Consider the following 16,985-nt stretch of genomic DNA (forward strand, 5'->3'; position numbering starts at 1 on the left):
GGTAAATTTAGGCAGCCGCCTCACCAGACCAAATATCTAGTTCCCAATGAAGCGGAATCGACTGTATACCATCTATGTATGACTTGTCTTTCAAAATTAACAAAGCGGCGGTTAAAATAATTCAGTTGTCACCCGTAAATATTCATGTTGGTGTAACTCAATTGTGTCTAAATCCATGAAAAATTGAACAATTTCACAACAAACAAATCTAAATTGAAAAGCGATTTCTCACCATCTATATCTATAATGGACTAAAAACATTAAGCATCTATGATTACATCGAATGGATTTTGAAACATTTGTTTTACACCGATTTATTTTAAGACATCAAGGACAAATTTCAATAAATTTGAATACATATTAGTTTTCTTTTAAATAATACATAAAATATCCCCAGATATTTTCTGGCCTGGAGATCTAGCCCGATACATTTTGATAAAAAATCACTTTATCCATGATTCTGCTTGTACACCATTCGGCCGAGAGCTGATGTAAAAATTAAAAATTGTTAAAAGATACATTTAAAAACAAACCATTTTCTTATACGAGAACAACAAACGGTCTCAAATCGAGCCTCTTACAATATACAAATTGTTTGATTTACAAATTCATCAAGTTTAAAAATATTATTTAAAAAAGTTGGGACAGTTAAAAGAAGATTGATGGATTTATTGACCAGTTACACATACGATGAAACAAGTTACCATTAAAATTTATAAGGCGATTAAATAAGTACCTATAAAAACAAAACATTAAAAATATGATCCGTATCTACAAAAGGAGATGTACCATTCCAATGTTAGAGTGTACATTTTGGAATAAAACTTACAATTAAAAAAAATACAAAAAATGCCTATCTTTGGTTTGCATTTTTAAATTAAAAATTAATTTCATTAAAAAAAATTTAATTCTCAATGATAAACACATAATGATGTATAGGATACGATAAAAAATTAAACAAATACAAAAAAAAACGCAAAATTAGCCCGTACGTCAACACGTCAACATCTTCCATCAGAAAAATGCATACTTACATTTAAACTTAAAAAAATTAAATAGTCAGATAAGACATTTGTACAAATTATATTAATATTTCAATAATTTTACCAGACTTATCCTGGTAGAAACGTTACACAAAGTAATTGATCAAGCGTTAGTAAAAATATATCTTAGTTTCCAACCACTAAAAATATAAAAAATTAATTAAATTAACGTAGGACAAATGTAGATTTATCGTATTAATTCTTTTTCTTTTCAATCAGGAGCGGCGACTTTCCTCTTCTTTTTCTTCTCGTGTGATCGATGACGGTGCGTGCGCCGAGCACGAAACAATTCAAAGAAAATAATCTATGTCAAAATAAACACGCAACATTTTTTTACACTACACTCTCCCCCAAACTTTTAAGTATCACTCGAACGTACCGATTTATAATCTTTTCAACACATAAAGTCTCAATTTTAAATGTCATTCTCTTTTGGAGGGAGTCTGATAAACGATTGATAAAAAGATCTGATAATGGAATATAAAATTCTTTGGTCTTCAATAAAAACTCGTCGGCATGTCCCGAATTCCCGGGTATCACTGATTCAATTGCGTAATCAAAATTCATAAAAATGAATTCACAATAATGTATCGTTTTACTGTCGAAGAATATAAAGGCAAAGTATTTGTACAAATCGGCTAATTTACAGTACATATAATTCCATTCCAGGAATTGCCATTTTCTTTTTCAAGGCGGAAATATGCCAGTTTTTCTCGATATATACGTTATATATATAAATAAAATCTGCGCAATTTGCCTCCTGCGAATCTGTGTTTCCGTATGAAATAAAATTAGGAGACCTTCATCGCTGACATCACTTTTCTTCTCACGTTACAAATGTCAAATCGGCGCTCGGTGTCATTCCGCAATAATCTCGTCCGCGAATGTCACATCGCTTTTCATATCACGTCGCACAATGTTACGTATCGATGTATACTCGAGGGTATTTCACTCTGCTTGAATCAGCGTCACGACAACTGTCGGTCCACAAATTGGTGGAGTTTTACCTCCGTCACCGAATGTCACGATCGAAGTGACTTTTCACTCGGAAACGACACGACACTCGGATCTCCCCCGCCTGGCGCCTAGAGACAGAGGAAGGCGCGGGCGGGGCGTCAGTCGGTGAACCAGAGCTGCGGCTGCGGCTGGTAGTGCGCGGGCGGGGAGGCGTAGGCGGCCAGCGGGTGGTGGTGGTGGTGCGGCGGGGGCAGGTGCGCGGGCGGCGGCAGCACGGCCCCGCCGCGCGCCTGGTGGGCCGGAGGCGGCACTGCGCCCCCGCTGGGAATCAAACACAAACTGCACACTTAGTTATAAATTTAGGATCTGCCGAGGTTAGCTACTCTTTGAATTTGTAGACCTAATACTCTACAACCTACAACTGTAGAGGTCCTCACCAAAACGTTACATTTCCATTATAAATGGTTTTAAGTAATCAGGAATTCTAGCTTGTAAAATTGTTACGTTTTGGTGCGATTTAATGATTTCATATTGGTTTAACACAGGATAAGTCACGTTTTGTCAGATTAATTAAGATTTCGATAGAACACAGAAAACAGAACAGATTTGCATTTGATGAATTTTTTGTGCAATACATATTGAAATGTAACTTATTGGTGAGGACCTCCAAAACTATCAATTAAACAAAAATCTTATTTTTTTATTATAAGAGGTCAATGGATCTTGAATCCCTGGTGTCACTGCGCCCATATTAGGTCTATTATGACCTCCCTCTGTGTCAAAGCTCACTCTCAAGACTTACGTGAGTTATGTGACTCACGACCTGTCTTAGTGTTAGGAGCTTCACCTTCTCGGAGTCCAGTAGTGGCCCTCCAAGGATGTGACTTCGATTGCAAGCGAGTGCATCACAATTATAATGAATGTGGATGGGTGTTTCGCTATCACCAATAAAAAATCTGCAGACTGAGGAATCGGACAGTCCAACTTTTGACGTGTGCTTCATAACAAATAAACAGTTACAAGGCGTAATATAGTTTTGAAATCTCCTTATGAGGTTCATTCATATCCACACCCACAATGGTGCATAGGGCACTGCATCATATAAACGCAGTGTTATCTTTGACCGTTAACACACGAAGGAAAGGTGATCAGCCCTCCGTTTGAGATACCAGTCCAAAGTAATATTGGATAAATATAAGACTGAAAAAATCAAGTGAATCCCCTTACGAGGGTAGATAAAAGAATATTCATAATGGGAAATAAAGAATTTATGCGATAATGCACTCTTATGGTTCAAGTAATTTACATTCTCAGAACAGTGAGGGTTTTTAAATTGCTATGAACATCAGTTGTTCGGAAATTCCATATTTAGCATCGGTGGGATAGAATGAGTACAGTCCTGTCGGGAGTAGTGAATGACTTGTCTCACCCGTGGTGGTAGTGGTAGGAAGGGGGCGCCACGCCCACGTACAGGGAGGGGGCGCGCGGCGCGTACCCGGGGGACACGCCGCCCCCCGGGCTGCCCACTACCGCACCCGAGCCCCCGCTGCCTCTGGAGGGGGAGAACAATGATCGCTGTTAGTAACGGATTCACAATGCATTCGTAGCGGTGAAATCTTTGTACAGTACAGTGAAACCTCTCGCAATGAGCAAATCAGATGAGTGAGTGAGTGTCTCGGTGAGTGGTTATATAATAGTATTATTAACATTTTTGTAAAAAAATAAATAAGTAAAAATGACTAACCACAAAGTAAATGCATTAAATATTAATAATGTTGAGAAGATTAATTACATTAAAAAAAATATGAGTGTGTTTCACATAACAAGTAATATTCTGGAACAAATTAATCGCGTTATGAGAGGTTACACTGTATTCATACATTCCATTAATGCTTATCTAACTTATCAATTTCTAACTGTGCTAAACTGTGTAAATTGTTAAATAATAATAATAATAATAATAAACCCTTATCCACACCCCAATGGTGCATAGGGCACTGCGTCATATAAACGCAGTGTTATCTTGATCGTTTACACATGAAGGAAAGGTGATCAGCCCTCCGCTTCAGGTACCAGTCCAGGGTATTGAATAAATATTAGAGTGAAAAAAAACCCGAGACCTCCAGAACGGACGCCAAGCGAGCTGACCATTACACTACGGAGGCGGACAAAATTGTTAACACAACTATATTTTATGTTGTAATGTAAATGAACGTCTCGTCACAGGTTTTGTTCAGTGAGACAAAATAAAACATGTATTGTAAAAAGTAATAATGAACAAATTAATAAAATAAAAAACAAAAATAAAAATCCCGTCCTAAGAATTAAAGAGTTACCTGTAAGTCGGGGCCCAGCCGGTCTTGAGATGTGCGGCAGGCGGCTGATAGTCTCGCATGCTGCTCATCTGCGAATGCAAACAAATTTTTATAAGCCGCAAATACCGGCATTAAAAAATGGTCCAGGTCACCATCTTATTTCTATTTTATTTCTAAATGATGACGTTTGATCAAAAGTACTGCATCGTAAGGGTGTTATATTTGTGTAAGGTACTGCATTGTGTTGTTGCTGTTGTCTTTCTGTGTCTTAGTTAGGACTTTGTGCTAGGCTGTGAGTAAGGGTTGTCCTTTTTTTTTTGTCCATCATTTGTAAGGATTGAGATGTTTGTGTCAATGAAAAAAAATCTTAAATTGTGAAAGGGATCCGTAATAGAGTGTCGATGAATAATGGTTGAGTGGGAAATGCGATGACTGAGCATTTTCTCCAAATGATTTTGCACTGTTACGTGTCTGTCTCTTCTGTGCTGGTCGGGGTCGCAAAGGCGTCTGTGTACCAGCCAACGTCGGGTCGGAATCGAATTAAGCTGTCTAACTGAACTAACTAACTACTAATCCCTTTCACTGCCTACAATGGGGCACTTCTAGAAATTGTGGTGGTTTTACAAACTTGTATTTATTTAGATTGGCAGTGACAGGGATATCGAAAGCTTTTAAATGTAAATTCACAGTAAAATCGGGATACAATTTTGTTACACACTTTTTATAAATTTCGCAACTTGGTTCATAAAAAAAATTGCTTTGCAAGAAAAGGTCTGTCAGGAAGCCTAGATACTTCTGAATCAAATCTGGGAATACGGTGGGACAGCTTTCAATGAGGTAACCATCTTAGTATTGAAGGGTGCCAAAAGTGTATAGGAGCGCAGTCGGAATTACTTACGCTATCTCTCTTGTTGTGATGGATGGGAGTGTAGTGGCCGCATTGGTAGTCCTGCGCGCCTGAGCGCACCGCGTGGTTCGACTGCAAACATACACACTTTTAGCATTCTCGACAACAATAACAAGGTAAAGTTTACTGTCACATTAAGCGGATTATTTGAAGCAATATTGATTTACTACATAAACCATTCAATAAATTATACCATATTATCGATTCTTTTTGCTAAACAGTAAAAACGCGTTTAACGTATTTATAATTCAAATTATTGCCCTTTTCAAGGTCCCAACATTGACTTAACAACAGAGTTGATAATTTGAAATTTTACCCTTCAAATATTTATGTGTTAATTTTTTAATCAAACACAGATTTTTTGAGTCTACTAAGTTGTATTTTATTAACAAAAACACATAAAAAATGTGACAATTGTGTCTTAGACTTAGAATTGTATACATACCTACTTAAGGATCGTCATTCCATTTGATCTTCCCATTCGTTTCAAAATGCCATAACTAGGCGAAACAATTGTCACAATATTAATTTTTTATGTGTTTTTGTTAATAAAATACAACTTAGTAGACTCAAAAAGCTGTGTTTGATTTAAAAATGAATACATAAATTTAAATGGAGTTCTACAAATTAAACTTAGTAGTTCTAAAGAGCGAACCGGTTCTTGAAAATTTTGAATCCCATCACTGTGTGCATGTGTGTGCGTGAGGGATATATGAACTATTAAGATAACTCCGCATCATTCCGATGCGGCGCCATTTGGGTGCGGAGAGGGGCCGGCCAATGTTGAAACCGATCTTTCTCTAGGCCCACTTGTATGGGTATCAAGATGGGTAGATAGATAGGTACCTGTGGTGTGGTGATGTAGTCGTTGGAGGGCGGCTCCTGCTTGGCCTGGCACTCGGACTGGGCCATGGCCAGCAGGCGCTTCTTCTGGTGCTGCTGCTGCAGGGGCGGCTGCTGCTGCTGCTGCTGCGGCGGGGGCTGCTGCGGGGGCTGCTGGGGCTGCGCCTGCTGCTGCGAGGTGCTGGCGCCCGCCACCGCCGAGGAGTGGCTGCAGGCCACCAGGCCGCACGGCTCGTGCTTTATAGTCTTCAAATGAAGGAGGCAATGTTTTATCTTTTATATATTAAATATTACTGCAGGTAGTACTACGGCAGTAGTTTGAAAATGCCATAAAAAGGCGAAAAAACTGACACAAATTTTATTTTAATGTGTTTTTAAAAATAAAATACAAAATAAAATAAAAAAATTCAATGTTTGATTTTAATATTTCTCTCTCTCTCTAACCCTTATCCTCACCCAATGGTGCATAGGGCACTGCATCGTATTGATACAATGTTATCTTGATCGTTAATTATATGAAGGCAAGGTGATCACTTCTGCGCTTCAGGGACCAGTCCAGAGTAATATTAAATAAATATTAGAGTGTAAATTCACTAATATTTATTCTCACACCCCCTGGGAATCGAACCTGGGGCCTCCAGCACGGTAGCTAAACACGCTGACCATTACACCACAAAGGCGGACTTTTTAAAAGCATAAACTTTAATACAAAGGCAGATAAAGTCACATGTTTTCGACTTACCTGAGAAGTATGATGGTAGTGATTCTGCTGTTGTTGCTGTTGCTGCGCATGATGCTGTATGTTTGACTGCTGCTGTTGCGGCTGCGCCTGCTGTTGCTGCTGTTGCGGCTGGTGCTGTTGCGGCTGGTGCTGCTGCGGCTGGTGCTGTTGAGGCTGGTGTTGCGGCGGCTGGTGCTGCTGTTGCTGCTGCTGCGGCTGGTGTTGCTGCTGCGGCTGGTGTTGCTGCTGGGGCTGGTGCTGTTGCGGCTGGTGCTGCTGCGGCTGGTGCTGCTGCTGTTGCTGCGGCTGCTGCTGCTGGTGCTGCTGCTGGGGTTGGTGTTGCTGCGGCTGGTGCTGCTGCTGCTGCTGCTGTTGGAGGTGCTGCTGGTGGTGGAGCGGGGCAGGCTTGGCGCGAGGGGATGCCGGTTCGACGGGACCGTTAGCCATACAGTTGCCGCTGCTGCACTCACCGACAGCTAGAAGAAACGTTCCATTATCAATATTACGCGAATGTGTTTGTAATCAAAATCATTTGACCTTTTTCTAATTATGTATTTTGAATGGCTTTTGCTAGTTTTGTAGGCGGTACCATAGTAAGTTTTAACATTTCATTTTAAAAAAAATCATGATGTTGAAATGGGTTGAATGTTGGATATGAAATTTTCAAGAATTGTGCCAAGTATGCTTTTGAAAATTGATATCTCATCCGTAGGGTGAATAATCCCAGTATCCAATATAATAATAATATAAATATTGAGGTGTATTTGTACTAATCCCGCAATTCCAAGTTTACGACATAGAAAGGTGTGGCGATGGTGAATAAAAAATGCACCTTTTCCAATAACTTTTAAGAAATGTCTGAGAAATTACTATCTATCATAAGAATCCTAACTGTCCATCAAACCTCATCCCGCAGTTTTTCTCTCTACTTCCTTCCCTATACTCCCTGTTTCCATTGCCTTTCTTGTTATCATCAATGTGTAATTTTCATAAATATTTAATATAATATAAAGTATTTGCTTAATTAATACAGCATTAATTTGTATTTTTTTTATGTTCAAGCACTATCTAACCTCTGATTGCGCAAACAGCTATTATAAGGTATCAAACGTTTTGACCAATATCACTAGTCTGTTTTTAATTGGTTGGAAAATATAACTTCTTAGCACTAAGCCAGCCAATGTACGTATTTCTTTTCTGTACATGTAGTTTAAATAAATAAAAATTCATTCGGGGACTTGCCCGCAGAAATGGCAACACCTTTGTGATAGCGCCGGTCTGTTTTTGGTTGGTTGGAAGATATAACTACTTAGCAATAAGCCCGCCAATGTACATATCTCTTTCCTGTACATGAAGTTCAAATCTTCTTCTTCTTCTTCCTCTTTATTTAGGACTATGTCCTGTCATTCTCCGGTCCACTCCTGTGAGGTGCAAGACCAGCTATCTCTCCATCATTTTGGTGGTCTTCCTGGGGATCTGCTAACTCTTATGCTGCTGTCTGCTGCTATCCTCACCACTCGATCCGAACTTGCTCTTCCCACATGATTTCTCTAGAAATATCTTCTTTCTCTTCACCATCGCACAACATCTTCAACATCGCAGATTTTTCTTATTTCAGAGTTTCTTACTCTGTCGCGAAGTGTTAGGCCTGCAATGGGTTGTAGAGTCTTCATTTCAGATGTTCTAAGAAGGTTTTTTCTTCTCGCGGTGTCAGCTCTTGTTTCTGTGCCGTACGTCATGATCGGTCTTACGCAGGTCTTATAAATTCTCACCTTACTCTCTTTCACCATGTCTTCTTCTTTTACGTCTTATTCCTCATTGCTGAGGGTTGTGACCATTGCAGAAGCAATGACTCTTCTCCAGTTATCCCTTGACTGCGCTGCACGTAGCGCTCCAACCACCGAGGTGCCTGCTGCTGCCTTAATTTGATCGGTCCATCGTGTGGGGATCTTCCTCTTCCTCTCTTTCCCTCCAGGCTACCGATCACAACTAGTCGTTCCAGGCTATCCTCGTTGCCACGCGCAACGTGTCCAAAGAACTGGAGAATCCGTCGGGTACAGACATTGGCCAGAGTCAAGCCATCCAAGCGTAGTTCCTGGCGAATGGACTCATTGGTGCGTCTAGCTGTCCATGGAATGCGCCTCCATGTAAGCAAGATAAATAGATAGATTACCTTGGTGCGGCACGTGCTTGGGCTGGCGCGTGGTGGGCTCGTCCTCCGAGTCGGAGATGGTGATGACGGAGAAGGTGGGCGAGGGCGTGTCGTCGTGGATGGTGATGGTCTGCTGCTGCTGCAGCTGCGGCGCCGGCGGGGGCGCCGCGGGGGGCGCGCGCCCGCAGCCCGACTCCCAGCCCGACGCCGACGGGGGCTTCCTGCCGGATCTGTAACATTACCAACGCTAGCACAGTTAGCCCTCTTTATTAATTTTTGTACATACTTATTTTATTTTTATTTTCAATAGAAATATTTGTGTTTTTATTATTTACGCAAATTTTTCAATTTCATACTATATTTCATCTGTGAGCCTAAGCGGCTCATTATTAGAAATAGCTATCAAATTGTGGTAGAGTGGGTTCGAACCGAGAAACTCTGACTTAAGAGTCCGCGACACTAGCCACGGGACCACAACCCGACACAGTTGATTCGGCAGTTACTTTGTGGTAAACTGTATCCATTTTTAATTAAATTTTTACAAAGTAAATATCACTATTTTTTTAAATCTATTGTGACACGTGTTTCGATGTGTACGGTGTACGTTGTTTGAAAATGATGCGGAATGGATGGTGGTACTTACTAAGTAAAACTTAAATTAAAAATTAATTTGTACAACTTGAATTCCGATTCAATCAGTAACAAAATAAATAAAGTGACAACCTCCAACGAAACTCTTAAAGAGACTTTGAGAGAGTTTAATCTCTAAAAGAGTTCATTTAAAATTTTCCTCCTTTTTTTTTTTTGGTATGACTTTTTAACCTAAACTACCTATACTCAACTTAGGATAGTTAAACTTGATCTAACTTGTAAATAAAGTGATACGTACGAAGATTGTTCCGGCCAGTGGCTGTTGTGGCTGTTGTGCCCGTTGTGGGTGTTGTGGTTGTTGTTCCTCCTGTTGGGCGGGGTGCCCTCCTTCACGCGCTTCTTCACCGGACTCAGCTGAGTCGTCTCCTTCTTCTCCGCGCCCACCCTGCTAACAAACATACACAGGCTCACATTACTCTCACATTCTAATATTTTTACTTCTATTTTTGTGAAGAAAAAAAAGAACGAAGTGGTTAACTATGATATGAAAACTGTTGCCAAAATACTTGTATCTTTATCTTCAATAAAGGGTGTTATCTTTGTGTAAAGTTCTGCGTTGTGTTATTGTTGTCTTTCAGTGTCGCGGTTAGAACTTTGTGCCAGGTTGTGAGATAGGGTTGTTCTTTATTATTTTTTATTTTTGTCCATCGTTTGTTGGGATTGTGATAGGCGTGTATCAAGAAAAAATATATGTGTTTGTGTGTATATACGTATTTATATGTGTCGTTACTTGTGAAAGGGATCCGAAATAGTGTCGATGAATAATGGTTCAGTGGAAATGTGATGACTGACCATTTTCTGTAAATGTCTTTGAACTGTTCCGTGTCTGTCTGTGGGCGTCTGTGTACCGGCCAACATCGAGTCGGAATCGGATCTAGCTGAGTAATTGAACTAAACACTAATCCCTTTCACTGCCTACACTGGGGTACTTCTAGAAAATTTGGTGATGGACTTACAATCTTGTATTTATTTAGATTGGCAGTGACAGGTATATTGAAAGCTTTTAAATGTAAATTCACAGTAAAATCGGAATACAAATTTATATTGTTTCACATTTTCAATAAATTTCGCAACTTAGTTTTAAAAAAAAATTACTTAGCAAGAGCACATCTGTCAGGTATCAGATTTGGGCATGCGGTGGGACAGCTTTCAATGTTGCCAAAATACCGTTTTATACTTAGGATAATTTCGGCAATAACAGATGGGACAATGCGTGTTACAGTACATTAACCGCCCTACACATACGAACGTACGTGATATGCGCGGTTTTTCTTCACCATTCCGCGCTAACCCATATGAGAGAGTACGGCTATTATCCTTGGCTCTACCCGACCGAGTTTCTCCAGGGTATGCTCGGCTACAATAGTTTAGAGACTAGAAGGAATGTGTATTTGATTATGCATTTTTATCGATTGTTGCGCGGTATGATCGATAATCCTGAAATTATCCGGGACATTGGTCTGTATGTTCCCGATAGTTACCTAAGACAGCGTCAACATAGATTGTTTCACATTTCTATACACAGGACCAACCTGCCGATGGTTATGCCTGTAGGAAGAGCTACACTATGTTGAACAGTATCTCATTGGATATTGATCTGTTCCATGTGTCTGAAGGAGTTTTCTGAAGCGGAATTCTTCTACACCTTTAGCAATAGTTCTTGCATATATTTTATTTTAATGTATACGATTAAAAAAATTTATAGTTTGTAATGTATATATTAATTGAAATAAATAAATTAAATTGAATGACCTATGCGCAGATAAAAACTTGACAAAAATATGTCAGTGTATCCGGTATGCATACACTGACAAATTTTTGTCATGTTTCATACCTGACAATATTCTGTGACAACAAACGTTGTGATATTTTTGCTTGTTTATAAAAAAATATGCCTGAAAATAACCCGGAGGTAGGGTGGTTAATGTAATATTACTAAAAGAAAAAACAAAATGGTGCATACACGGAGTATAAGTTAGTACAGGAGTATATTAAAAATAAATAAATTGTCGAGCCAGCCACCTAAGAAAGAAAGCAGAACAGCGAAAGGGATTGATTGTCAACCACTCGAACTAAAGCAAGTGTTAGACAACAAGGATAAGACAAGAGGAAGAATGGGAAAGTCCTAAGTTCATAGGAGAGAAACATCGCAAACAAAAGATAAAAGCAGCCAATTCAAATGTTGAAAACCATGACACCGTAATCAGCTGATAAAATCAAGGAAGATGAAACACCTCTGAAATTCTCAAAACTTGAAATCTGGCGATTTTTAGAAGTCTACGATGTTAGTCGAATGAGAATGGGTGAATCTTAGAAGACGGGCAGACAATCTCCATGGATTGAAGCAAGGGTTAGACAAAAAGAAGAATGGAAAAGTCTGAAATTTCTTAGGAGAGACACATCGCAAACAAAAGATAAAAGCAGCCAATTAAAATATTGAAATGATGACACCGAAATCAGCAGACAAAAGATGAAACGACCTTTGAAATTCCCAAAACTTGGAATCTGGTGACATTCAAAGGTCTCCGATGATAGCCGAATGAGAATGGGTGAATACTCTCCACGGAAGAGGGTGAAATGGCAGGGGTTTAGAGCACCCACCTGTAGTGGTGTTGGTGCTGGGAGTGGTGCGGCTGGTGGTGTTGCTGCTGCTGCGGGTGGTGCTGCTGCTGCTGCTGGTGGTGGTGGTGGTGTTGCTGGTGGTGCGGCTGCTGCTGCGGAGCCGGCGGGGGCTGGTGGTGCACTTTCGTGGACCTGACCAAACCGGCAACACAACCGCTTTATTTTTGCTCCTCTTTTCAAACCACTGCTTTTTTTATCTCACCCCACTAATGTATTTCGATTTTTTACATGATACGTGTATATTAACCCTTCCTTTCTGGTGATGTGTAACTAGTACACATTGTTTGTAATAACTTTAATATCTTGATAAATATAATAAATAATAAGTTCAGATTTTAGGCATTTCTCCATAATACATTTACGTATATGTGCTGCAGTCAGCAGTAGCTTTCGGGCAGTCAACTGAGGTGGTTGTCTCGCTCGTTTGTGAGTGTGAGTCGATGATTTTTTTATGTTTTCAGGTATCAAACTTCAATAAACATCACTTTTGAATTCAAATATAATATATGTAGGAAATTATCTACGAATGTTATTTTTTTCAAACTTTAAATCATTCAATTTTACATGTGTATTGACTACACAGTGTGGATGTTTTTGGCGTAGTAAGGCGGGTGTTAAATAAGAAAAAAAATCCGCATATACCTTGCAAATCACATTGTGATCAAATTGTATTGGTTCTAATGGACAATCACTTTAAAATAATAATAATAAAAATAATTTTGGATAATTAAAAAACTACCTCAAGGGAGTTTATTTTAATATTGGATTGGGCAATATTTTCTCGACGCTGAGGAATTTTTAGGACCTCAATATTATTCAATTTTGGGTTCCTATAATTCATCATATAATTCTTTAAACTTGAAAATTAAATATGTCACACTATGACTATACATATGGGGATGTGTTCCGGGTATTTCGGAACACCACTGGTGAGATAACAGTGATATGTCCAAACACACACAGAATGAATTGGAACCCTATTTTACTATGAATAAACTATTGCACCATTCTCGATATATTTTGAAAAAAATATTTTTGCAAATATTTTCTGCTGATAGTAATAATAAAATGGGAATTCAACCTCAGGTGTCCTGCTCCTAGATTTTTTTATGACCTAAATATATAATATACATATAACATATTAAGACAATGTAATACCGTTTGGGCTGGGCGAGATGATGATGTTGCGCCGGCCACGACGCATGCTCCAGGGCTCCATACACCTCCCCCACTTCTACACCAAACACCGGACGACCATCCTGAAACGTTACAATTAATTAGCAAAAAGGGAAGAGCACACTGCAAACGCTGACAGAGTTGTGATGCAGAGAGAGGGTGGAAGGAATGATATAAGAGAAGCACTGTAGACAAACCTAGAAGATGAGTAGGAGGAAAGGGAGTATAAGTGTTGTGAGTTGTGGTGTTGGGGAATGATTGTAAAAATGGAGAGTGAAAGGAAAAGGACCTTATTATTAACAATACAAAACTTCTGAGAAGGGAAAAGGAAAACCAAGGAGCAGTGTGTGGAACAGTTAACCTTTTCCACTCTGACCATTTTTTCTCATAACTGATCAGCTACTCTGATCAAAACAATGTGACGTTTTTCTACCATTAAAATAAATATTTTGGTTCCCTAATTTTGGGACACTCTGTCTGGCAATTCGTATGACCGTCAAATTTTTGGTACATATAAGCGGATTCGTTATTATAACTGAACTTGAAAGTGTAACTTTCATCGTTTTTCATGGCGGATTAACTTTAAAATATTTATTATAAACACATAAAATGCAATTTCTGTTATTTTTATTATTTTCATTGCGTTTCGTATACAGTTAAATAATTATTTATTCATAAAATTAATAATGGAATAACTAACGTATTCCTCACATATCGCGCACTCCTTTCTAGAATGTCATAAATAAAAAAAAACTTGATTTTTCAGGAGAACGTTTTTAAAGTTTAAAAATAGAATACAATGTATTAAAAATAAATATCAAGCGACTTATTAAACTTTTTACTGTGCAACAGATATTTTTAGGTAAAACCTGAAGGTTTTCTCTCCATTTGAAAAATATTTAGTCTATTTAAAAAAATAATTAAACAATAACTTTTCTTCAAAATGGAAAAATGACACTTTCTGCCCTGTAGCGGGTAAATATTAAGTTAAAAATATGCCGCTTTTGCTGGGATATAGTACATTTTCCGGGCATTCCGAAAATATGCACAACTGAAAATTGACGATTTTTGATTTATGACGTTCTTGAAAGGAGTGAGCGATATAGCTACTCTCATTTCTTCCATCCAAATTGCTAAGCCTCTCGCGTTTCTTCGTTTTAATATTGTTTAATGTCGAGAAACCTAGCCCATATAAATACTGTAATAACTAATTGAAAACTGTAATAAAATTTACAGTACCCCATGTGGAGAGAGCTGGGTATTCGTCTCGAACAAAAACCTAAAATTTATCCAGAGTTATTTCTGAGAATTATATTTTTAGAGTACGATCTGTTCATAGAGTAATTAATTGTTCTTCTTCTTGATATTTGCAACTCAAAATCGTAATTAATTGTTCTTGAAAGGAGTGAGGGATGTGCCACCGATTGGCAGGGCGTGTGTACCTGCACGGGGAGGATGGAGTCCACGGCGATGAGCGAGCCGCGCGCCGGCCAGCCCTCGGCCTCCAGCAGGTGCGGCTGCGGCGCGTGGTGCGGGGGCGCGGGCAGCACGGGGGGCGCCGCGGGCGGGGCTCGCCAGCCCAGCACCACGCCGCGCCCCGCCTCCACCACCGACACCGGCACGTAGCCCCCGGACCCGCCCAGGGCGCCGCCCGGCGACGCGCCCATGCTCTGCGGACACAACATTACGTTACACATCTTCAACCTTCAACGTCACAAGGACACAACTCTAAAATTTAGAATTAGCTTCACATACGCAACGAAACACAGTTCACAAAACTGGTTCATACTTTTGAAGGAGTCACGCTCGCGTGCTAAATGTGTTCCAATTTTGAATTTTTCAAATACTTTTTCGACGATGAACTACTACTAAATATTTTAGATGTAATTGTTAATTAAATATGCTTAATTTGTTATATTTTATTTAAAAAGTGGATAAACATTTTAAAAAACATGTTTTTTTAAACAATTTTTATAAAAAAAAAACCTAGCATTAAGTGGTTAAGAAATAGTGGTATTTCTTAAGTAAAACTTCAATTATCCCACTAGGAATCACTACAAAGTAAACACAGCAAGACCTCAATAATCCAAATGTTGAAAATTTACCCTCTGTTCGGACTAGTGGAAAGTTCGGATTACAGTAAAGATAACCTATAGGGTATTTTTATCAAATAAAACAAATATATGCTATGAAATTCTGAATGTATTTTTTCAACTTTTTTCAGATATTTTAAAAGGTCAAGATTTATTTAATGACAAGTAAAAACCTTTGTCTCGCAATTTACATAAAAGCACCTTCTCTAGCACAGGAATATCCACTTGGGTCAGCCCATTCTAGGCATGTATTTGAGGCACGAGTGGGCGTTCTGATTACAGAGGCCATGTTTTTTTTTTTAAATTACCTAACGTCCAAATGACTCTGAATTCTAGCTACGGCTTATGCAACACCGTTTATCATGTCCCTACTCAGGCTTCAACATTATAAGTTTCATAGCCTATGCCTACTCGTGAGTGGATTTTCTCTTTATGTTTAAAGTTACTATAATTTCATGTAATTTGCGAGTGAAAATAGGCCATGTAAGTAACGATCAAGACAGAGCACTGCATTGTATTGATGCAGTGCCCTATGGACCATTGGTTACGGATAAAGAAATTAATGAATCGCCGCCTACCACGTGCGGGCGTTGACGCCAGGAGCACATACAAATTTTCTATCTAAAGGCCTAGATTCATGTTGAGATCTCATTGGGCTTAGATATTATTTAATTACCTGGTAAGTGGGCTGGCAGAGAATTGAGGACACAAGCTGATGCTGGAAAGGATCTGGTCTTGCTGCCGTGGTGTACTGCCTTCCGACGGCGCTGCCGACTGCTCTTCCTCCTCCATACAACTGGTACTGAAATTAAAAAAAAACACACATTTAGTCAATTACTATGTGCAATGTCGATGTCGCAACAGGTTTAAAATCTGGCGATCTTCTTCTAGCCCTTATCTGCACCCAATGGTGCACAGGACATGTTATTAACGCAGTGTTAACTTGGTCGTTACTTACAAGGCAAGGTGATCACTTCTGCGCTCTAAATATAAGAGTCTAATTCATTCATTCAAACCCTTACCCGCACCCCAATGGAGCATAGGGCACTGCATCATATAAACGCAGTGTTATCTTGATCATTAACACATGTAGGAAAGGTGATCAGCCCTCCGTTTAGACATAATAATAGCTTATTTATTTTCACCCCCCCCTGGGAATCGAACCACGCTAACCATTACACCACAGAGGCGGACTGGTGATCAGGTAAAGTAAAATTCTTAAAATCTCGGAATGATTTTATTATCGCATCAAAATGGACCCCAAGAATTCTACGATGGAAGAACAAAAGAGGTGTCGGAAGACCCCAAAAGAGATGGTCTGACGACATTGTCTCTGTGTGGGGTAAAAACTGGCTGCAAGCAGCAACCAACAGGAGGAAATGGATAGAAGGGGAAGAGGTCTATATCTAGCAGTGGAGGTCAGAGGGCTCAAAAAGAAGAAGAGGAATTGTCCTCATGTAAATGTCCCATTTTACCCATTGGTAGAGTTACATCTTCTTATCGGA

General features: G+C 39.3%; 1 protein-coding gene across 8 annotated transcripts in view; it reads right to left on the reverse strand.

Annotated features, from left to right (window-relative positions):
* Positions 1–1,245: 1,245 nt before the first annotated feature.
* Hipk (Homeodomain interacting protein kinase) overlaps positions 1,246–16,985 on the reverse strand; it is a 162,813-nt gene continuing 147,073 nt past the window's right edge. For 3 of the 8 annotated variants that reach the window (XM_088266346.1, XM_088266363.1, XM_088266402.1), the window contains 12 exons: positions 16,157–16,282; positions 14,830–15,057; positions 13,370–13,470; positions 12,191–12,343; positions 9,828–9,977; positions 8,960–9,168; positions 6,808–7,262; positions 6,069–6,311; positions 5,214–5,294; positions 4,337–4,404; positions 3,430–3,552; positions 1,246–2,339 (listed from right to left, as the gene is read on the reverse strand). In XM_088266346.1, coding sequence (XP_088122472.1) covers positions 2,159–2,339; positions 3,430–3,552; positions 4,337–4,404; positions 5,214–5,294; positions 6,069–6,311; positions 6,808–7,262; positions 8,960–9,168; positions 9,828–9,977; positions 12,191–12,343; positions 13,370–13,470; positions 14,830–15,057; positions 16,157–16,282 — 2,118 coding nt within the window. In that variant the 3' untranslated portion in view covers positions 1,246–2,158. The remainder of the gene's footprint in view (positions 2,340–3,429; positions 3,553–4,336; positions 4,405–5,213; positions 5,295–6,068; positions 6,312–6,807; positions 7,263–8,959; positions 9,169–9,827; positions 9,978–12,190; positions 12,344–13,369; positions 13,471–14,829; positions 15,058–16,156; positions 16,283–16,985) is intronic. The other 5 variants (XM_088266354.1, XM_088266371.1, XM_088266380.1 and 2 more) reach the window with 3 other exon arrangements.

Source organism: Brachycentrus maculatus, unplaced genomic scaffold (assembly GCF_059751285.1).
Source record: "Brachycentrus maculatus isolate JH-2025_06_01 unplaced genomic scaffold, ASM5975128v1 h1tg000017l, whole genome shotgun sequence".
In the NCBI taxonomy this organism is placed as follows: Eukaryota; Metazoa; Arthropoda; class Insecta; order Trichoptera; family Brachycentridae; genus Brachycentrus; species Brachycentrus maculatus.